Below are 23345 nucleotides of genomic sequence, written 5' to 3'. Positions count from 1 at the left end.
GTTATATTGATGATCACCATTTTGCTATCTTTTCTATCGGCAGTGTTTGGGTATAGCGAACCTTCAACAATATATCTTACCAAAACGAGGCTGCTATTTCCGATCGATACCCGGGCCCAAGTTGATCTCGCGTGAGTAATAACTGAATGATCGACCAGTGATTGATTTATCGGTTTACGTGCTAAGTTAGTTGGTGACGATCGATCTGTGGCTAATGAGATCACAAATAGTTTTTCTTTACGCTTTATTGAATTACTTTTCACGTAGGTTTACCCTCTCTACATGGAAGTCTATAAAATCACAATTAGGGAATGACGAGTATTTGTGGAACACGGAAAAGGAGCTCTATTGAGTGAGAGTAATTTATGTATTATGTTTTGACCTGCAATATTTTTAAATGACGTGACCAATATTTTGTGTATAATACTGTCATCAGAGAAAAGAAAGACAGTGCAAAAATGCATCCGAATTTCTGATTGTTGACCGAGTTTGTATCCCTTGCTTAAACCTGATGAGCTCTCTTGAATCCCTTTTTGTTACTTCTGTTGCCATTGGAAACCAGAAATTGTACGGATATTGAGAGTGATAGATATTGCGGACTTGTGCGACAATGTCGATAGGATCAGCCAGGCGAGTCCCTTGTGACACGGTAAATGTAAGAGGACAGGGGGAGTAAGTAAATCTCCACTACTTATGTATAATTCATACGGCCTGAACCTTCTGTCTAAACTGGAGCTATATAATTACTAGATATGTCTGAAGCTTACATTTTAAGGTCAGGAAACTTCTATGTCACAGACGTAATTAAACAAAGAGGTATGATGGCTGTACATTAAATGTATTTCAAAAAGTAGACAAAGTAAAAAAATCTTAAAAATCCTAAATAAAGAGAAAGATAAGTATATTATATAAGACGGAAACATTTGGTGAATATAACGAATATATTGAACCGTGAATTACCCCAACATTTGTTTTATATATGAAACAAATACATTTTCGTGACTTTGAAAAACAAAAGAGTTTAATATATTTCCCATATGAGATTTTAAAAAAATGAACCTTTTTTCTCTGTCATTAGTCCCTCACCCTCCTCCCTCGCCAAAAATAAATAAATTTATTAATTAAGCAATTAAAGTATGGAAATATTTTTTACAAGAGCAGTGACGAGATCTAGTCGACATTGTCGGTAAGCTACGTTACTATCGTTCCGTACCTTCAATTGCATCGATAAGGGCCGGTTAGTTAACAAGACGTGTAGCGGACAGTGCATCGGTCTGTTGTACACGTGAGTCCTAAGTTGGAATAATGCCCTAAAGAGAATACTGCCCTGTAATGTTTTTAGGAGGCACGATAGTCTAGTGGTAGAATGCCGGGATCGTGACCGAAGGGTTGCGGGTTCGAGTCACGGCACGGCACTGCACTGTGTTGTATCTTTGAGCAAGATACTTTACTCCACTTGTTTCAGTCTATTTAGCTGTAAATATGTACGTGGTTGGGCAATGCTAGAATTGTTGAATGCTTAGCTGTAAGCAACAAAAATGGCAGCACCGGCTGTATGCTCCACATGGAGTTGAGAAAGATATTGTCTGGATGCAAAGGCCCTATAACCACGGATAATAATTTGTGAACCCTTTTGAGACGACCTAAAAATATGGAACCTGCAGTTGCGTTATTATATCTATTAACTGCACTCGATAACATCCGCAGGCTTACACGCCATATTCCGCCGCAAACATTACAGATTACTAGTGATAATAACGTGTTACATGCAAAATAGCAGCGTATACTCTAAGTATGACATTAAATACTTACAGTAGTAGCTAACCGACAGAAGTAAAAAAGAAACTACTTACCCATACGCGAGATGAGCTTACGGCTTAGAAAATAGGCCAGCAGTTCTGATATATGGTTGCAGACCGAGGCGACCCCGAAAAGAGTAGGACTGCCTCCCAGGTCTTGGAGGTGCCAGAAGAGGAAGGTAAAAATTAGGCCTATCCCGAACCCCATGAACCAGGACACAAACAGAACGGTTATGTATTTGTACGTGGCTAGCAATCGCATGACAGCAATCCATCTTCCCAAAAACGGCTCGTCATCATCTTCCTCCTGTCCTGTGATGCTCACTGGTTTCTTAGTGACGTCGGACACCATATCCTGACGAGTTTCTAGTGATATTTGAATATTTTTGCCGTTTCCATTCGGCTGTTGTAATTTATTTGGGTCTTCCTCCGTACAAGAATTGATGGCGTTACCCGTCTCCATTTGTTTTTGCATCGTTGCCTTCGATTCGAGATAGTCGATGTCATCATCTTCTTCGTCGCGGAACAGACTTCCTCTGTCTAGGGGACGCTTTCCAGTGATCGTTTCCATAACTCTATCCTTGACCTTTTCCACAAACTCCACGAGTTGGAAGTCCTTCCCGCCGCCATGCCGATGGTCGAATTTCAATTGGGTTGCTGTGAATAAGGCACAGGACATGAGCACAGAAAAGACGGCGAAACATATCGTGTAGTCCTTTTCTGCCTGGTGTTGTAACCCACATGGGTGATTTGGAAACGTCGTCGACTGATCTAATGCTAAGCCGACAAAAAACATAGAGAAGCCCCATCCGAGAGACCCGAACATCCTTTGCCTGCCATAATTATCGGTATCGTCACCCAGATAGGTAAGCGTAACCGAGTCTGCAAAAGTAATAGCTGGGGCACTAAAGAACTCGCCAATAACCACAAGCAGCAAGAGTGTGAAGAACACATCCTGAACAGAATGTTTCTCGTAGTATATGGTGCTGTACTTCGGTTTGATATAGCTTCCCTTTGGGCTGTCCGATGCCCCAGGCTTAGTTATGGTGGCCTCGTGTGGCATCGTAGCAGTTGAGGGAATTGCATGCGATAGCTGCGTCTTTTGGGTGGGTTTTACCTGTATCGTCGTTTTGACTGCTGGCTTTGCTGTTAAGGGTTGGAATTTCACATACTCATCTGATGGTTTTTTGCTTCCTGAGGGAACTTTTCCAGGCACATTGTATGGAACACCTTCACTTTTATTCATCATGTCTATCCTTTTATCCAAATCATTCCGTATCTTTGGCAGCGCTGGGAACGGTTCTTCCCTGACCTTCCGCCCCAGCAACACGCTACGTCTGCCCCGCAACACGCTGTCACGGGACACGTAACCTGGCGGACTCTGGAGCTTGTATGTGATATTAGTTTCAACACAGTGATGAGGCGGGGGTTTGACGAACGCAATCGACAATGTGAACACGATCCAACAGAACAGGGAAAACAGCATTAAGTGTTTACCCTTTTTATATTTATCTGCCAAACTTCCCCAGAAGGGGGCGCTGCAAAATTCTACAAATGGTCTGAATCCAATCAAAATACCGCTCTGGGTAGGATTCATTCCTAGTTGTTTGAAGTAGATGGCTAGGAGGGGGAACAATGATCCAAAAGCAGCGAAAAAGAAAAAATAGAAGAGTTTACATATGAGTAAATCCCGATTGACATAGGTGAAGAATGTATCTATGATGTCCCGTTTTTTCGGTGAGGTATTGTAGCCCTCGTTGATCTGAGAACGAACCTTGTACTTGTTGCAGTCCCCACGACGCCCCCCCTCCCCGACGTCACTGTCGTCCGAGTCTAATTCCAGCGCCATCTTGCTATTTATTTTTGAAATGATATGTTAAGTTGTTACTGATATAAACACTTCTTTAGGGGTATTCTGGTAGCCTCTATCGCCACCGCCATGTCCTTCAATGCCCGAGGTTGTAGTGGATATTAACACGTCTTGTGTTGCACTTCAATGATAAGCCACTAATGCACACTTCAGTAAAACTCTTACACAAACTCTAATAAGATACAAGCTAAGATTCCATTGACAAAAAACTGATATGATATATAACAATACTGCAGGTGAGATTGAAGCGCGTGTTTGCTTACATCCAGATATGTCGTCTATAATCTCCCTCATGTAGAGTTCCTCTAGACATAAGGCCGAGGACAGTTCCCTTACAATGTCGCTGCCTAACTATTGGGCGGGGATCCTTGTACAAAATATAGACACTGTAAACATTGCACGATATGGGTCATTAGAACGCACAGCTAACGTGTTCCAGGCAGAACTTCCAATTGTCAATAATTATTCGTTCGTTGTATAACTAAATAACAAAATGATGGCCGGTTCTTCGAAGCACACGGCCTTATAATCCACCTTGAACGCTTAATTGATTTTCGTGTTTGGTCCCTGCTCTCGTATTCTCTCCGCTGTTTCTGTATGCTCCGGCCGGTGAGACTGAAACACAATTACCGAAAATATGACAAAGGTTTACAGCATTGAAACTCAAACTGGTGTTTTATGTTGAAATCTGGCATGTAAATACCACATGATTTATCTTAAATATGAACAAAGACACATAGATACGACACACATACGCTTCACATAAATAGATAATCGAAACAGGACTCAAAGTATTCCAAATAGCGAAATACAACCGAATGCAGGAGGAATAGTAAACAAAACAGATGGTATTTGCATATAGCGTTGATATAGGATGGCTCTCAAAGTCCTCGGAATTAGTGAATGATTGATAAAATACTCTTATGGTAAATCCTTAAACACTGGTGAACGGTTACCGAGCTTAAATCTGAGCCGATGTGCTACAGCAATACAGTGAGCGAGACTGTACGTGTATCTATACCAGGATTGGGCTAAATGGTCGTGATTTATCTGCAGCGCTCCAGAATGCCTCATGAGGAGCTAGGCTGGTCGATACATAAATAGACAGCTTACATGAGAGTCTCCAGGGTCTAGGGACTGCTCAAATCACGAGGCTGAAGAAAATCTATAGGGACTGGAGACTACCCAAATCACGAGGCTGAATACAATCTATAGGGACTGGGGACTGCCCAAATCACGAGGCTGAAGACAATCTATAGGGACTGGAGACTGCCCAAATCACGAGGCTGAATACAATCTATAGGGACTGGGGACTGCCCAAATCACGAGGCTGAAGACAATCTATAGGGACTGGGGACTGCCAAAATCACACGACTGAAGACAATATATAGGGAGTGGGGACTGCCGTAATCACATAGCTACATATAGTCACTAGGGACTGAATACTGTCCCATCCACCAATGCTGTAGCTTAACCTTGAGTCGGGGGCCTGCTGAAATCAGGAGGCTACATATAATCGCTACTAGCGCATGGAGAGAGCTGGGACTATCTGAGTCCAGAGATTTCAGACAGTTTCCATAGCTTAGGAATCACTCAAGTCGTGGATTTACAGACAAGCCTTAGCAGGGTGCGGGGTTGAGGGAAGATGTGTGAGGAGGGGAAGTTAGGCAGATAGTCTTGGTCTGGTGCTGTCTTAATCAAGGGGTTTAAGACAGTTTGTAGAGTCTTAGATTTCATGAATAAATAAACAGTACTGGTTCTATTTATTGTGATTGCAAATTCGACATGCTTGGTGATGTATAAGCTGAAACTACCTATGATTCCAAACTTCATTTTGTGCTGCACTACGGCCTCTCATGCTTGCTTGACTATTGGGAAAATCAAAACTAAATCCTTATATTGCTACAACGCTAACATCCGGGTAATACACTTAAGATTTATGTTGTTATCAATAATATATAACATAAGTATATTCATGTTTAAACAGAAAGACATATGTTCATAAATTAAGATATTTCTAAAACAAAATGTCTATCAAACACAGTTAAAGCTGTGAATGTTATGGTTAACTGTTAATGCTATGGTAACCTGTGAATGATATGATTACCTGTGAATGATATGGTTATCTGTGAATGATATGGTTACCTGTGAATGTTATGGTTACCTGTGATTGTTATGGTTACCTGTGAATGATATGGTTATCTCTGAATGATATGGTTACCTGTGAATGATATAGTTAACTGTCAATGCTATGGTCACCTGTGCATGATATGGTTACCTGTGAATGATATGATTACCTGTGAATGATATGGTTAGCTGTGAATGATATGGTTACCTGTGAATAATATGGTTACCTGTTAATACTATGCTTACCTGTGAATTTTCTGGTTACATGTGAATGATATGGTTACCTGTTAATGCTCTGCTTACCTGTGAATGATATGGTTACCTGTTAATGCTATGCTTACCTGCGAATTTTCTGGTTACATGTGAATGATATGGTTACCTGTTAATGCTATGCTTACCTGTGAATTTTCTGGTTACATGTGAATGATATGGTTACCTGTGAATGTTATGGTTATCTGTGAAGTGAATGTTATAGTTACCTGTGAATGGTATGGTTACCTGTGATTGTTATGGTTACCTGTGAATGATATGGTTATCTGTAAAGTGAATGTTATAGTTACCTGTGAATGATATGGTTACCTGTGCATGTTATGGTTACCTGTGACTGATATGGTTATCTGTGAAGTGAATGTTATAGTTACCCGTGAATGGTATGGTTACCTGTGATTGTTATGGTTACCTGTGAATGATATGGTTATCTGTAAAGTGAATGTTATAGTTACCTGTGAATGATATCGTTACCTGTGAATGTTATGGTTACCTGTGAATGCTATTGTTATCTGTGAAGTGAATGTTATAGTTACCCGTGAATGGTATGGTTACCTGTGATTGTTATGGTTTCCTGTGAATGATATGGTTATCTGTAAAGTGAATGTTATAGTTACCTGTGAATGATATCGTTACCTGTGAATGTTATGGTTACCTGTGATTGTTATGGTTACCTGTGAATGATATGGTTATCTGTGAAGTGAATGTCATAGTTACCTGTATATGATATGGTTACCTGTGAATGTTATGGCTACCTGTGAATGATATGGTTATCTGTGAAGTGAATGTTATAGTTACCTGTGAATGGTATGGTTACCTGTGAATGTTATGGTTACGTGTGAATGATATGGTTATCTGTAAAGTGAATGTTATAGTTACCTGTGAATGATATGGTTACCTGTGAATGATATGGTTACATGTGAATGATATGGTTACCTGTTAATGCTATGCTTACCTGTGAATGTTATGGTTACCTGTGAATGATATGGTTACCTATGAATGATATTGTTTAGTGTGGATGTTTTTGTTACCTGCGAATGTTATGTGAATAATTTAATATTGCATGTAACAAGCATTTTCAGTGGCTTAAACATTTATGTTATCAGCCCATGACGTAAAAAAATGACTTCGCCGTTTGAAACGTCGCTTTTGATAGGCTGATACAGCGGCGTAATAATGTCTAAGAGAAAAGAGTCCATCAATAAAAGCGGATTTCCACAGGGATTGTGTATAATAGATTAAATTATAAGGATTTAACTTGAATATTTTTTTATGTTATGGAGACATACATACATATATTGTTTTAATCATTCGTGAAAATAACTAACCTACATATATAAAAATAATATTAGAACATAATATAAAGTGCATGCTGCTAACAGCGACTGTTGAAACAAACGACAGAACCCAATACTTCCAATAGCCTGTGGCCCCGTAACAATATTGCATACTGAAACATTTTTGTGATCAGCGATACTGATAAACCATATAACTACTGCCTGTATTATATAAAGTGACGGGCCTCCATTAGCTGTAGACACATTTCTCGGCGCAGATCACACCTGAATATTGGCATGTCCACACAAACCATTCGTTTGAATAATAAAAATCAGGGTAACGTTTGTTATTATTTAATAAATATCGACTCAACTTGATTCCTTTGAGGACAAAAACGTATATTTTGTTCAACCAGCAAAATGAGATACAAAAAAATCAACACTATATTCTTAGTTTGAAAGTTAAAATGGTATTTTGAAATTGACAGTCACTATCATGCCTCTTACTATAAAAACATTTCCTGAAGTGTCTCTCTTTCAATACAAAATGTTTGAATGCTCTTTGATGCATTTTCAAAATTTCAAAAATTAAACAAATGATAACATTTATTATTTTTGTCTTATTTTTGCATTTAGTTATTGTTTTTGTTTTTGAGACTTTACTCCTGATATCAATGTCCATGCAAAGACATGACACTCCTAGCCTTATAAAAGATCATATAAGTGTTCGCTTTACCAGAAAAATAGAACATTTTTGCCGTTGTGCTAGCACTGTGATGTACCTGTGTTCAATATACCTGAAGGGCCTTTCGATGTTGATGTGTATCAGATATCGATAGTAATGATTACATAATATCAAAAAAGTGTCTATTGTGAATGCTTATGGATACAATAGTAATGTAAATATATTGTTCAGTCATAAAAATGTATTTTTCATATATGACGAAATTCCGGATACGAAATGTAATTGATATTAGTCTCAGTCACCAAGCTTACTGCATACACCTATGTAACATGCATGTTGACAGGCATTGTGTCGGCGTTTATATAACATGATATAACAGTAGTATGACTAGAACGCTCCTAATATATCATTATATTTGTATAGGTAATCATTAAAACACAGTTATACTGGAAATCTGTGTAATCAGCTCTTAATAACCAAACATAAAAATGGGAGGCAGCCAAATAGAATGTACAATGTAACACATTAGTCTCACATTTAAAATATGTTAATCCCGATACATGGACACTGTAAATAGAGTTGTATGGGACATATGTTTACATGCTTTGTTTACCTTTAAATATATATTGACAGGATTTCCCTCACACTTAGGGTTCAGTGAAAGTACCCGGAATTGTCGAAGCAACACGGAAATATCAACACTGCTATTTTTTCTACTGTGAATGAAACGGATATTTACAAAACAAACGACCCAATGTACGACGAACAAACTTCAGCATGACAGGGAGTAGCGCGAACTGTCAGGAAAGTGTTTTGTGTTGGGAACAAATCATTATTGGTTTTATAAAAGAATAAGCCTTACCTAGCAGTAGATCCGCTCCATTTTGTTATAATTATTTCGATCAATTTGAAGGTAAATACTTTCATTCAAAATTAACCGTTCCTGTTTAATATAATCAATTGACTTTTCACATGATCCACAGTATCGATTTCTCTTTAAAATGCGTCGTACGAATATATGACCACTGAATTTCCATGAAACGTTAAATAACCCTACCGTTTCCTTATCGCCAATGTGTGGGTATCGAAAAACCTACACAGGAAGACTGCTTTACGCAATGCTGCACACACGCTTAACTGTCTGACGGCCTCTCTCAACAAACATTGCTTTTATTACCAATAACCGTGCATGTTTAAGCAATGAGAATAATTGGAATTCACATTAATTAATCAATACACTAAATGGAACGCTTTGTATCATATAAATGGTTCCTGAGATTGCTAAATTACAAGAAAATACAGAAATATCAAAATAGGATGGCATAGCTGAAAAATGGACCTGATAAGTTTTAGTGAGAGTGGTATAGTGTACCCTGTATCTATATGTATTGGCTCTGATATGTTAGCATGTAAAGGATTGACAGTAATCATGTGATCGGTTGTTGGTAATCATGTGATCGGTTGTTGGGAATCGTGTGATCGGTTGTTGGTAATCATGTGACCGGTTGTTATTTATCATGTGATCGGTTGTTGGTAATCATGTGACCAGTTGTTAGTTATCATGTGATCGGTTGTTGGTAATTATGTGATCGGTTGTTAGTTATCATGAGATCGGTTGTTGGTAATCATGTGATCGGTTATTAGTTATCATGTGATCGGTTGTTGGTAATCATGTGAACGGTTGTTAGTTATCATGTGATCGGTTGTTGGTAATTATGTGATCGGTTGTTAGTTATCATGAGATCGGTTGTTGGTAATCATGTGATCGGTTATTAGTTATCATGTGATCGGTTGTTGGTAATCGTGTGATCGGTTATTGGCAATCATGTGATCGGTTGTTAGTTATCATGTGACCGGTTGTTAGTAATCATGTGATCGGTTGTTAGTTATCATGTGACCGGTTGTTAGTAATCATGTGATCGGTTGTTAGTTATCATGTGACCGGTTGTTAGTAATCATGTTATCGGTTGTTAGTTATCATGTGATCGGTTGTTAGTTATCATGTGACCGGTTGTTAGTAATCATGTTATCGGTTGTTAGTTATCATGTGATCGGTTGTTAGTTATCATGTGATCGGTTGATGGTAATCATGTGATCGGTTGTTGGTTATCATGTGATGGGTTGTTGGTAATCATGTGATCGGGTGTTGGTAATCATGTGATCGGTTGTTATTAATCATGGGATCGGTTGTTGGTAATCATGTGATCGGTTGTTTGTAATCATGTGATCGGTTGTTGGTAATCATGGGATCGGTTGTTGGTAATCATGTGATCGGTTGTTTGTAATCATGTGACCGGTTGTTAGTTATCATGTGATCGGTTGTTTGTAATCATGTGATCGGTTGTTGGTAATCATGGGATCGGTTGTTGGTAATCATGTGATCGGTTGTTGTTAATCATGTGATCGGTTGTTAGTAATCATGTGATCGGTTGTTGGTAATCATGGGATCGGTTGTTGGTAATCATGTGATCGGTTGTTGGTAATCGTGTGATCGGTTGTTGGTAATCATGTGATCGGTTGTTGTTAATCATGTGATCGGTTGTTGGTTATCATGTGATCGGTTGTTGGTAATCATGTGATCGGTTGTTATTAATCATGTGATCGGTTGTTGGTAATCATGTGATCGGTTGTTGGTAATCGTGAAATTTCATGAAAGTAAGCATGCAGTAGGTTGGTGGAAATGCTTTTAAAACGGTGATTTCTGCAGCATGTATTATCTTAAGGTCATCAGGTATAAATAATAAAGGTGTTCCTTTTCACATCTGTTTTGTTAACTGTGTAAGCACCCTTCTACATATATAAATCTTAAAACATTTACGACAGTTCTGCCCCATCCTTGCGAAACTGATGTTGCCTTTTAATTTGGTATGTGTGGCTACCGGGGTCAGTTTTCATGAAGCTATATTGGATAACATAAATAATGTCATATTTACATAGAGAATGAACGAAACACATTTGGTATAAAATACAGTATGTAAAAATGAATTAAATAGCACCATACATCTGTTACGTCCTCTAGGATTCATCGGTGATGCTTAGGGCCAAAAAGGTTGGAAATCCAACTTGGTCTTATCTACTATATTATAGTTTTTGTCATGTTAGCAGTTATTCAGTTTAACAATACGGACACATCCATGCTGTATGTATATGCTCCATGAACACGTAATGATGTACAGACATGGAATTCACTCTAGACGTAGTATGCTTTACTAAGATTGACTCGTAAACTACGGAAGTTATAAAAGAGCTGGAAAATAGGTGCTATTTCAATATTTACACGGAAGAGTAAAACGCAATACAATCATGCCATGTTGCACTTGCATCGCAGAGAGCAACCAATATGTTTGTTCTTGCTGACACAGTAGCACGCGTGCTATGTATGGTATTGCTTGTTTGTTCCATCGACTCATCCATACGCGTGCTGTCATAACACCGTTTTATTATCACATTTAAGGTTATGATAGTGTGCACTACAACACGACACATGAACATAATGATGGTATAAGATACTGGGGTAACATACCTTTCGAGTGTTTGGTATGATAATCCGGTACCGTCCTGCAGCGGGAATCATGACATCATTGGTTTATATACAGCAGCACGTCGCAATCAAATCGCTTTATGTTGTAATGGGAATGTCCTATACTGTTTATAATTCGCCCATTGATATGTGTGCGGACTTAATACACCAACTACTGCATTCAGTTGAATGAGTGTCACGGGTATATTGTATCGTTGACGGGATACCGCTAGGCCTTCCAAGCATCTATTATGCATGGCATGATCATTCTTTCCAGCAATAGTTCAGCTTCTCTCAGACGCTTGACTTGCTAGTCGATCAATACGTTGAATGACAACGTGCTCCAAGCTACTGGAGGATGGGAATTGTGAGCGGTTCGCTGTTACATACCAGGGCACCATGCCGAACCACTGTTACAGATAAACCTGTGCTATCATTGACGAAACCATTATGTTAAATACGAAACCAACATCAGGGATGTCGACTGATTCTGATACAGAAATCTGCAATTGTTCTAATCGGATCATCTAAGGAAACTTAATGTGGGTTAATCTATCACAGTAGCTTTTAGTGACGATCTTGGGAAATTATTGAAGTATTTCAAAGGGGTCACATCAAAAACACGTAAATAGAACGAGCATTTCGCAAAGATATTGTGACAGTGCTAAAGCTACCAAATAACTGCGTAGTTAACAAATGAAGGGTTAGTAGTGTTCCTCAGAATGTTCGTTACAGTAGTCATAAGCATTACTTATTAACAACCTTAACACAAAAGAGACAACATATTTAACTGATTGTATAAAACCTACAGGAAATCAAAAGCTCAAAATTAGTAAATGAATGAACATCCGTCGTTATTTATTAATATTAGAGCACAAATCATTATGTCAAAAATAATCATTAAATTGATATGGGTTGCATAATTTTCGTTTAGATTTTTCCATTTTCTTAAGAACGTTTTAGATAAGTATAAAAATACATAATGCTGCAACATGTCTGCAGTATTTGCTGAGTAACCCCCTAATATATATGTGGGTCATTACTGTACGGCCCAGCATACCTAAACAATTATAAATATTTTACTTGATTTTAAACGTATTATTTTTAGATTCAATATCGTTAACTTTCCATACTATATTGGTAGTAAACTAGCTTGTATAATAGTTAAAGTTTACATATTATAATAGCAATACCAACCTTTCTAATTACATTGGATATCACCTATATTTTGAAGAAAATAAAATGTTAGAAAGGATATTATATTTTCCTTCCATTCTATTTTGGGCGAATATGTTAGCTTTCCAAATCGTCCTGTGTGGGTGTATTATGTCAACCATAAAAGCGCGTGCACGCTTTTCCACGTGTACAACCCTTTCAAAATCTAAGCTAGGCTAAGTAAGGCGTTTTTCAAATTGTTAAGAAAATCAAAGACGAACCAGACAACGGTTAAATGACGGTGAAATGAATAGGGGCATCGGAATGCTGCAATATAGCATGTCTCAACGTCAGGTTGCAGCAGACCTTGGGATGTCTCAAAGTGTGGTGGCAAGAATGTGGAATCGTTTCCAAATTAACGGAAACTTTCCAGACGTCATGTTGGAGGTCGTTCTAGGGTACAACACGGCGCCAATACCGATCTTTGCTCATACAGGCACGGCGTCACAGGTTCCTGACTGCCACAGCTTTACGAAACGACCTCCTAAATGCTTCTGGTACCCGGGTAGCCACTCAGACAGTTAGGAACCGTCTTCATGGTGCTGGTTTAAGGTCACGTAGACCAGCAATACGAGTTCCCTTAACTGCCCGCCATGTTAGGGACCGATTAGATTGGGCCCAAGCTCATCACAGCACTTGGACTCTTAAGGAATGGGAACCAATTATTTTTACTGACGAGTCCAGATTAGAGTATTGGGACCACATGGGAGAGGTTCCAGGCAGGTAACATTGTGGAACATGACCGATATGGTGGAGGTTCAGTGATGGTGTGGGGAGGCATAAGCATTCGTGGGAAAACTGACCCCCAAGTTTCCATAATGGTACCGTTACGGCCCGGATTTAATGCGATGACATCCTGGATACCTATGTTAGACCCTACGCTGGCACTATCGGCCCTGACTTCATCCTTATGGACGATAATGCTGGGCCACATAGAGCAATGGTGACTGAGCAATATCTACAGCAAGAATCTGTTCAACGAATGGATTGGCCATCCCGCTCGCCGGATCTAAATCCCATCCAGCATATGTGGGACATGCTGCAGACAGCTCTCTCTTACAGAAATGTTCAGCCAAGTACTCTCCGGGAGCTGGAACAGCTTTGGTAGCTGAGTGGAACACTATACCACAAAACCGGACACGCGATCTCATTCGGGGCATGCGCAGACGTTGTAAAGCTGTAATTGATGATCATGGGCGTCACACTCGATACTAAAACAGTTTCTGTTTATTCAGGATGAGTTTTGTTCAATTTAAGTTTTTTAGTGAATACCTCGTTGTTACCAATTTCAAGGGTAACCCTTTTCCCGTGGCTCATTTTCCGACTATAATTACGATTTTCGGAATTTTTGTATGCTGATGAATTAAAAGAACAATCAATTTTTCAGAAATAATCTCAGTATAAACCAAATAAAATATTTATTTTCACATAAAAAATTATGCCCAAAAATGAAAGTGATCCTTAGCAAAACGTGAATAGTATATATGTAAATGGGTGCCCACCACTGACAGAACCATGATCATGTGTGCCCGCAATACTTTCCTGGATTTGAAAGACATCACCGTGACACATGTATCGGGTCATACCGGGTACGTTTCTTGTGGTGGTCAATGTTACACTTTTTTCGATATCTTCCTGATGTTACTTTTGGTGTCGACTTGAAATTGTTTTCCGATTTTGTCTCTGTTACATTTGAAGTTGACTTCTCCAGAGCCAATTACATAAACGACAGTTTTATTTTCCAATCTTGTATGCATAAAAGTGTTATGACTATGGTATACTTCAGGATCAGTGATGCTATTGTCTTTGTATACCTTATCTTATCCAATGCCTGCTGAAAGAGGTTACAAATGTGGGAACCCCCCCCCCCCCTGCATAATTCAACTTTTTCCCTAGCAGCTTGCTTGTCAATATCTTATTTTTAAATTTAGTGGAGAAAGTGAAGAAGGCAATGAGTTCTGTACCCAAACTAGGACATACAAAGCTCCTGAAAATGGTGGTTGTTATTATCCTATGCTGGGTGCCTTCGAAATGCTATTTAAGTTATACAGAAACCTAAAGTAGGCATCAAACCTGTGCAATCGCAAGGAGGCAAGTGCACAAACATAAAGCCGTCAACACAAACACACACATGCACGCATACATTACATAAAGCCCATCCTTAAGCAAATGACTTGGTTTAGTTGTTAAAATGACGCTGCCCAAAATGAAAACAAAACAATTATTGTATATATAGGTTTATAATTTAATCTTGCTTGTAACTAGCATTTTCATTGGCTTAAAACTTTATCAGCCCATAACGTAAAAAAAATGATGTCACCATTTGTAACGTCGCTTTTGATTGGCTGATACAGGGCGTAATAATTTCTAAGAGAAGAGAGTCCATCAATAAAAGTGGATTTCCACAGGCATTGTGTAAAGAAGATTAAATAATGATTGAATTGAATATATTTGTTATGTTATGGAGCGGTTTATTTAGAGTACACTCCGATTTGCTGTGTTTTAGCTCCATAACATGAAATATATATTCAAGTTAATCCTTAAGCAATAAATCCACGTTTATTTATTGCAAACAATCTAAAAAATACAGACGTTTGCGATGTAATTGGTACAAGTGTTTGCAATAAAATATTCTAATCGGAATCTACACATTGTAATTGTTTTTCTTTTGTTTTTCTTCCTCATCGTGACCATATTGGCAGTGAATGTCGTAATGTAAGCACAGCAACCTATAACTTACAACAAACAGTCCGATCGATATGTAATGGGAGTTTTGGCGAAATCCTTTAAAACTGTTCCTCACTTGTGAAATGTTAAATACATTGATTTTTTTAACTGATTAATATCTTAAAGGATACCTTTTTAATAAAAATGCTTATCATGCCACCTTTTTAATGATAATAAAATATAGCTTGTTATTAAATAGTTTCGAGAAATGAATGTTTATATCTTTGATATTATATATAAGATAATACACCTCTGCCAAATTTGATGCATTTAGGATTCGTTTTTACTTTTTGAAAAAGGGTATGTTCACAAAGTGAAAAAAAAAAATGCATTTGACAGAAATAACTTAACAAATCTTGCATTTATATTACTACTCTCCTTAAGAGCAATTGTTAAAATTATGGCGTTGACAATTAACTGCTCGAGAATGTTTTCCAAATTTCCAGTGTTTAATACAAAGATATCCTGGTTTCAATGACATTTATTTCAAACTCCCTTATACAACTTGTCAGGACGGGTTTAAACTAATAAGACACTAATAGTGATGAGGCGTTGATGAGTAGATGGAAGCTGTCGTGAAGAGGTGTACGTAAACAATGTAACACTGTCCAATGTTGATCTGATGTGATGAGATCAGGCAAAAGTAATTATGGAGTGAACTGGCAACATAGATAGAGGCCTGGCTAAATTATTGTCCGCCCAGCCATTAACGACATTTAGTTAATAGGATGACTACCGGTAATACTGCCCCGGTCTCCCGTGGATAGCGTGTCAGTGACGGACATGACAAGATCTACTAAGGTTCAGGATATTCAACGAAAGATGTGACTATTTTGTCGCTGATTTTCATGCTGGATTTAAAAAAACTTTTACACAAGTGAATTGTTTACATATCATTTCAAACCACAAACTTGTAATAAAAAATCTATTTGCAGTAAGCATTGAATTTGGTCAAGACATGAAATTGGAAACTAGTAATTCACAATTGATTTTGTATTCCTTCAATTGTTTCAAAATAATTATTATTGCAAATGTTATCAATACAATAAATATGTTTTTAAATATGTTTTCTATCTCAGAAATGGGTTAGTTAATTTTTTCTCTAAACACTTTTTTTGCTGTTTATGCCATTGAAACCAATTTTTTTTTCTCCACATTTTAAAAAATATACATGTACCATTATTTTCGGGAATACCAATTCTAAATCGTTATTTCCAAAAATGGAATGTTATCATCGTAAACTTTCAGGGGGTGGAATGTACTTCAAAAGAACAACAGCTTCAGGCGACAAAACTCCTTTTAGAATGCAACTGATTTATTCAGGCGAAAAACTCCTTTTATAACTATAGCGCTTATTTGTCGGTACGTTTGACTTAAACACGAAAATGCAAAGCCGGATGATATGAAAAACAAATGTGGATATCATATTATGTGTCATCATGAGATCACAGGGAAACATTCAATTATCTATTTGCAATGTTAATGTAGACATTTTTGATATTGGTTAATTGTGTGCGTTCTGATGCCGTTGTCACTACCTTGCTTTTTTCCCATGGGAAAGAGTTTATTTAATTTGACCTAGAATTAACTGCCGTGTTTCTACGATAGCATTCTTACTGATTGATAAATTTGACCGTCATTGTTTTAATTAAAAGAACATCGATTGTTGTTTTTTTTATGCTACGTTTCTTTTTTTTTTTATCAGATCTCACCTTCAACAGAAAGTATATAATCTTAACTGTTACTTGTTTTATGTAGGTTTGATATCTTTCTATCACATCCGCCTTAGGGGATGGGGGTATCCTTTAAAACTGTCCTTTCTAAAGTTTTACCTGTTCCAGTGTGATAATAAGATCAAACTTTAAAAAGCTCTGTCGATGAAAACGTTTTTCTTGAGGATAAATCTTCCGTTATTATACTTTAATTTCAGTTATGCATCCTGTTAGTAATACTAATCTTCAGCATAGGTAGGTTTAGCGCAATTAGTGAAGCTAAATTACAACTACATAGCTCTTCTACGGTAGGAGCCGTCAATGTGAAGCCGATCATACCAAGGTTTTACTGCATTAACTTCCTTATTACAATAACACATTGTGTAATTGTTCATGTACCATGAAAAAGTGCAACACATAGATAATTGCCTTTCATGCTTCGTAGACGCCATCACAAATGCTGCTGCAAGACAAAAGAATATATAAATTATGGAAAAAAAAGTTCCATGTTTCCCTGCTTACAACGTTTTCATGCGTAAGTAAGGTTCTGTTAACGCAATGCATTATTAAGTGTGGTTTGTGTGTTTTATTTTTATTGGTTCATTTTTTTCTCTCTGTTAATTAAATTAATTGATTTTTTTTCTATTTTATTGTATAAAAGTGTTCTAGTTAGTTTAAACTTTATTTTATTATCGGTATAATATTCCAGTAATGCAAACATGATATAGATATAGGATTCGAAAACAAGTACAAAGTACTTATATTTATCCGTCTCCTTAGTTAAGTGAGTGGTATTGTAAAATGAAAATATAATGAATATTTGGCTGTGGTAAGGAAAATTTTGCTTTATCCATATATTATAGAAAGCATATCTTTGTTACGTTACTGATAAACTATGCAAAATATGACCTACATGTACTCCTGATAACGTGTGTCTTTATCTCTAAGATAAAGACGACACTAAATCTAGGTTCTAGGACAAAGCTAATTGAGCAAAGATGGCGTCCGTACATACATTACAGCTGGTCTGTTTGTGCGTTGTTGCGGTACTTGTTACTTGTGACACGGATATAACTCAGGAAGTCCTTTCTACGCTCAACAAACAAGTCCAGACACTGCAGGCAGCCTTCCAAAGTCAGCAAGATCACATACACAAACAGGATGGAACGATTGGTAATCAAAACAGAGGGCCGTCAGTTCTTTTTCACTTTTTTATTTATTTTTATTAGGATATCGTGATTACCATAGCATGGCGTTTCCGCGGGGATGATAATTTCGCGAGTCATAAACGCTATCACGAAATTTCTGATCCACCGCGATAATTCATAATCGTGATGTCGTCAAGAAACAGCGGCCATATGGTGTGACCATTCATATACATAAAGAGTAATACAAAATGAGCGTGCAAAATAGAGAGAGTCAGAGAATGACTAGGCTACATGTACTATGTACAGGGATCAGGCCAGGCCCCATCCTGGTATTCCCTATTGTATTCGGTATAATAAACCATAAATAGAAAAGTAATACAAGATGTTTGAAAATAGATCATATTACATTTATTTAATGACTTGCACATACCTTTGCTTGTTTTTGCTCAACATGCTGTAATAAAGTCATTTCGTTTGACTCGTTGACAGTTTATATGCCGCGTTCCCCATCACAGTGTGAGAAATTGCTACTAGAGACACCGATGGAAAACCTAGAAGAATCACGGATAACTTGTAAAAATGAGGTGAACATTATGCAAGGATGATATACATAAGGTATCGATAAACTAGCGTTAGATCACAGATGAGTATAGAGGTATGATACATGGAGCGGACGGTGATATCAATTAGCTGATATGAGTTCACAAGTATATATGAAACAGGAGAAAACGAAATGCACGACCAGATCGGAATTCGAACCCGTGACCCTCCGAACTTTTAAGGGACGCTTAACCAATTGACCTACCTGGTCGCTGACGATTGACCCACAGTCTAGTTCCGTTTCATTCCTCTCTCTTTAAAATGTTCGCCCCCACAGACCCTACTATTTACTACCTAGGCTCGAGAATTGCTTTACGATGTATGACTCAGTGCTTGAAACACAATGTTGCCAATGTTGTTACAGTACAGAGGCACAGCCAGGCCGGCTTGAACCCTGGACCATCTAGACGGACGCTTTACCAATGTAGCACCCTGAACGCCGACGGCTGACCCAGTCTAGTTCCGCTACATATGTTTGTATATACTAATTTCGTTTTAAAGAGACGGTCGACATCAGAGATTGTAACTGCGAACATTTAGTTTCTGCAAATGCCTAAGTCGCGAAATTATCTGTGTAAATTAAATTTTCTAATTTTGGTCAAAATCGCGAAAATATAAGCCCGTATAAATAACACGTGATACGGTATTCCAAAACGTTGGTTACGAAAACATAAGTAATAAATGTTTACAAATACACCAACATATAAACAAACGTGTATAATAGCCATTCCAATTTCATTTAAAAAGTGCAATTTAAATATTCAACATTGACATACTTTTTTATTCAGGACTTGTCCGTCCTAATGAAGATATATTATTTAATATGTGGCTTTATCGCATATACAGTGTATTAAGTACTTAAGAACATGTATGATATATTTGACTTAATACATTCCTTTAATATTAGACTAGTAGACAGGAGGCTCGATAGGCCTGTGTCGCTCATGATCACCTGCTATACAAGGGGTTTGTCAAACACATCTCCCAACTGTGACCTTCTACAATGTAAGTGGGTTAATGCCAAATTTATCAACATCAAAATGGAAGTAACAGAATTAACACTTCAAGCTTAATATCATGACTGAAAATGAGTTGTATTAACAAATAAAAAGACGCAAATTATCATTTGCACGGACTATTGATATAATTTCTTTTCTTACAGTACTTCTCAAAAACCGTATTCAGGAACTGGAAGCTGAAACTCATGAACTAAAACGTATGTTAATTCATATTTATTAATGTCAGTTTAGTGCAGAAGTTCCGATGTCTAGCCATGCATGTTTTAGTTTAGATATAGTGCTATATATCTACTTGTTTTGTTCACAGATACTTATTTCATTAACATAGGTGGCATGAAATAGCAACAGTATTTTTAAAGTTTATTTCGTTACGCTTAATACGTTCATTTAAACCATTACGTGCTTTTTGTCTTAAATTAAGCCTTACCTTTATCTAAACGCATTCGGTTAAAGGTCCTATCTCTTTTTCAAACACATTTTGATATGCATATATTTAAAATGATATGAATTTCAAAAGCATGCATGCATGTTTATTTGTGACAATAGTCAACAAAATTAAACTTCAACTTACTTAGATTGTTTTGCCTTAGAACTTTTGACTCTTCACTATTTTTGATTTTAAACTTTGCAGATCAGAACCAATTTCGTACAACAGGCCAACGGAAAAGAGGTAAAATATTATGCTTTGATTGATAACGAGTTCCCCATTTATTCCACTTTTCTGGTTGACTGGGTATTGGCAAATATTAAAAACAGATATCAGTGAACTACTCTGGACTAGTTGCCTTTTCTCTGTTTTATAAACATCAGATGAGGATTTTTCTTCAATATTTCTACGTGACATTTAGAATCTGGCTTTAATACTTCATAAAATCATTGCTGGTGGGGCACACATTCGATTCCTTAAGCCTGTCCGTACGAATATTCACGAGCAGAGTTAATGGAATGTGGATTTTGTTCAACAAATCTTTGATAAATGTTCTCCGTCTGCATCTGACCTCAGCTATTGCGAGGACGTTAAACCTAAAATCAAACAAGCAGTCGTTAACCAATGTTTCTTCCAGCAGATCGTTTGGCTTTCTCACTCTTTAGACCACGTACAGACTGTATCATCATATCTCATGTCATTCATTTCCAAAAAGGGCAAACGGCGATATAAATATATGGTTACAAACTAATTTGGAGCGTATGTTTTAAGAAGCCAAATTGAAATATACCGAGAATGAAATCCAGAGAATGTTGAAGTTCCTGGTTGACAATGTCTGTATTGAGTTCGGTATCACAGTTTTCCAGTAGACCGTAAACGTTCAAAGGAAACAAGCTGTCTCTCTTTTGACCGACCTATTTTCCTTTTAATAAGAAGCTGAATGTATTGAAGAGTTTATCAGGACTGGTAAAGTCGTTCAATTTCATTTCCATGTTGCTCAACCCAACCAATATATTTTATAAAGGTTGGGTTGAGCAACTACCATTGTCTTTAAAGATTTCTTATATTTTTTTTTATCAGAAAACCCCACAAAAGATCCATTAAATGAATCGTTTTTTTTATGTAACTTATCATTACATGCGGTCAGGGTTCGTATCCATGAATTTTAATGATATGGTTTTACCGTAACCCCCCACTCACCAATAGCGACACAGGATAAACTATCACGTGGTGTACAGATCAATAACTGCGAACTTTAGAAGCCGGCGACTTGATTTGATTAAATGCTAGGTTTGTATTGTATTGTTTCGGCAAAGTATTGTGGATGTGGTATTGTATTGTGGATGTGGTAATGTATTGTGGATGTGGTATTGTATTGTGGATGTGGTATTGGCGACATAACTAACTACCAGTACATTTTGTAGGTAGTTTCTTTTTTTTATTTATATATACAATCAAAAATTGTTCTTTTGACCTAATGTTGCAGGCCGAAAGCACTGTGGTATCCCCCCCCCCCCCCCCCCCCGCGTTATATATTGTCATATTTGTTCGGTATCCTCCTTAACCTCCATATTCGAGGTAATAATTTAGTTCCATAGCCCAGGAATTTCCGGGGTATATTGACAAGGATGCCTGGTTAGATATTTAAAGTTATTTTGTGTTTAGTTTCAGGCAATGGCGCAGAGCTTAGTAATGTTGGTTTCTCCGCTTCTTTGTCAACAACCACTGCCCTTGGAGATTCACAAATCGTAGTATTTGACACTGTTGTCACCAATGACGGGAATGGCTATGACACAAGACACGGTCATTTTACCGCACCCGTAGCGGGTCTGTACGCCTTCTCTGTAACTGTCATGTGTTACGGAGACGAGTCAGAAATCCACGCCGCCATCGTCAGAGATGGTCAGAAAATAGGTGTGGTCTTTGCTAACGGTAACCACTTTGATAATGGCAGCAAGCTTGTGGTTGTACGGCTCCAGGCCGGGCAGATGGTTTGGGTGGAACACACATATGACCCGTCTGGAAACAAGATAAATGGCGCTGGATACAGTTCCTTCTCCGGGTTTCTGATCCGGGCTTATTAAATGTGTACCTTGGTCCATAACTGATGTTGAATTTTGTCAATTGCTTTATTTATTTCAACAATTAACCGACAAGACTTCGCCGCCAGCGTGTGTCATCAAGCTTCAATGACGTATTTTGAACTTGAAAAACGTACTTAAATAATTATACTTCTGAGTAATAACGAGTATGGTCTAACATATAGCCATTGGATCCTTACGAACGAATGTTTGTTGGATGCCTATTTTGAAGCTACCAGCCAAATATGAAGATTCTATACCTTTTAGTTCTTCAGAAGAAAATGTTTGAAGCGTGTGACATATTTGACCCCTGTGACCTTGAAAGACGGTCAAGGTCATTTTCTTTCTCAAATTTTGTTGGGCTCCATCCCAGGAAGCCACCAGCCAAATATGAAGATTCTATATCTTTTAGTTCTTCAGAAGAAGTTGTTTGAAGTGTTCGACATATTTGACCGCTGTGACCTTGAAAGTACGTCAAGGTCATTTTCATTTTCAAACTTTGTTGGACTCCATCCCAGGAAGCCACCAGCCAAATATGAAGATTCTATACCTTTTAGTTCTTCAGAAGAAGTCGTTTAAAGTTTTTGACATATTTGACCCCTGTGACCTTGAAAGTAGGTCAAGGTCATTTTTATTCTCAAACTTTGTCAGGCTCCTCTCAACGAAGCTATCACCCAAATATCATGACTCTAGGCCTGCCCATTCTTCAGAAGAAGCCATTAAAAGGAAAAGTTGACGGACGACGACGGACGGATGCCGCGCCATGGCATAAGCTCACTAGCCCTTCAGGCAGGTGAGCTAATAAATAAACTGATATTTATTTGTTTCATATGTTTCATTGTGATGTCACAAAAGATAACGTCATGAGAGC

The 23345-nt window shown here is 37.7% G+C and overlaps 2 protein-coding genes across 3 annotated transcripts in view; one reads left to right on the top strand and one right to left on the bottom strand.

The window, feature by feature from the left end:
* LOC110451080 (major facilitator superfamily domain-containing protein 6-like) overlaps window positions 1-11799 on the bottom strand; it is a 64927-nt gene extending 53128 nt beyond the window's left edge. The window contains exons 1-2 of one of the 2 annotated variants that reach the window (XM_021498935.1): window positions 11549-11799; window positions 1854-4284 (exon numbers count right to left, since the gene is read on the bottom strand). In XM_021498935.1, coding sequence (XP_021354610.1) covers window positions 1854-3648 — 1795 coding nt within the window. In that variant the 5' untranslated portion in view covers window positions 3649-4284; window positions 11549-11799. Of the gene's footprint in view, window positions 1-1853; window positions 4285-4625; window positions 4682-11548 lie in introns of those variants that run through there. The other variant, XM_021498936.1, reaches the window with a different exon arrangement.
* Window positions 11800-18158: 6359 nt separating this feature from the next.
* LOC110451092 (cerebellin-1-like) lies at window positions 18159-22493 on the top strand. Its single transcript, XM_021498950.1, has 4 exons — window positions 18159-18372; window positions 20110-20163; window positions 20598-20636; window positions 22059-22493. The coding sequence occupies exons 1-4, from the start codon at window positions 18198-18200 to the stop codon at window positions 22475-22477; spliced, it is 687 nt and encodes a 228-aa protein (XP_021354625.1). The 5' UTR covers window positions 18159-18197; the 3' UTR covers window positions 22478-22493.
* Window positions 22494-23345: the final 852 nt, after the last annotated feature.

Source organism: Mizuhopecten yessoensis, unplaced genomic scaffold (assembly GCF_002113885.1).
Source record: "Mizuhopecten yessoensis strain PY_sf001 unplaced genomic scaffold, ASM211388v2 scaffold5789, whole genome shotgun sequence".
NCBI classification, from domain to species: domain Eukaryota; kingdom Metazoa; phylum Mollusca; class Bivalvia; order Pectinida; family Pectinidae; genus Mizuhopecten; species Mizuhopecten yessoensis.
This window is presented reverse-complemented; position numbering and strand designations above follow the sequence as displayed.

Coding starts and splice junctions, on each gene's coding strand:
- LOC110451092 (XM_021498950.1), top strand. CDS start 18,198: ATGGCGTCCGTACATACATTACAGCTGGTCTGTTTGTGCGTTGTTGCG. Junction 18,373..20,109: donor CAAACAGGATGGAACGATTG/GTAATCAAAACA, acceptor CTTTTCTTACAG/TACTTCTCAAAAACCGTATT. Junction 20,637..22,058: donor AACAGGCCAACGGAAAAGAG/GTAAAATATTAT, acceptor TTTTGTGTTTAG/TTTCAGGCAATGGCGCAGAG.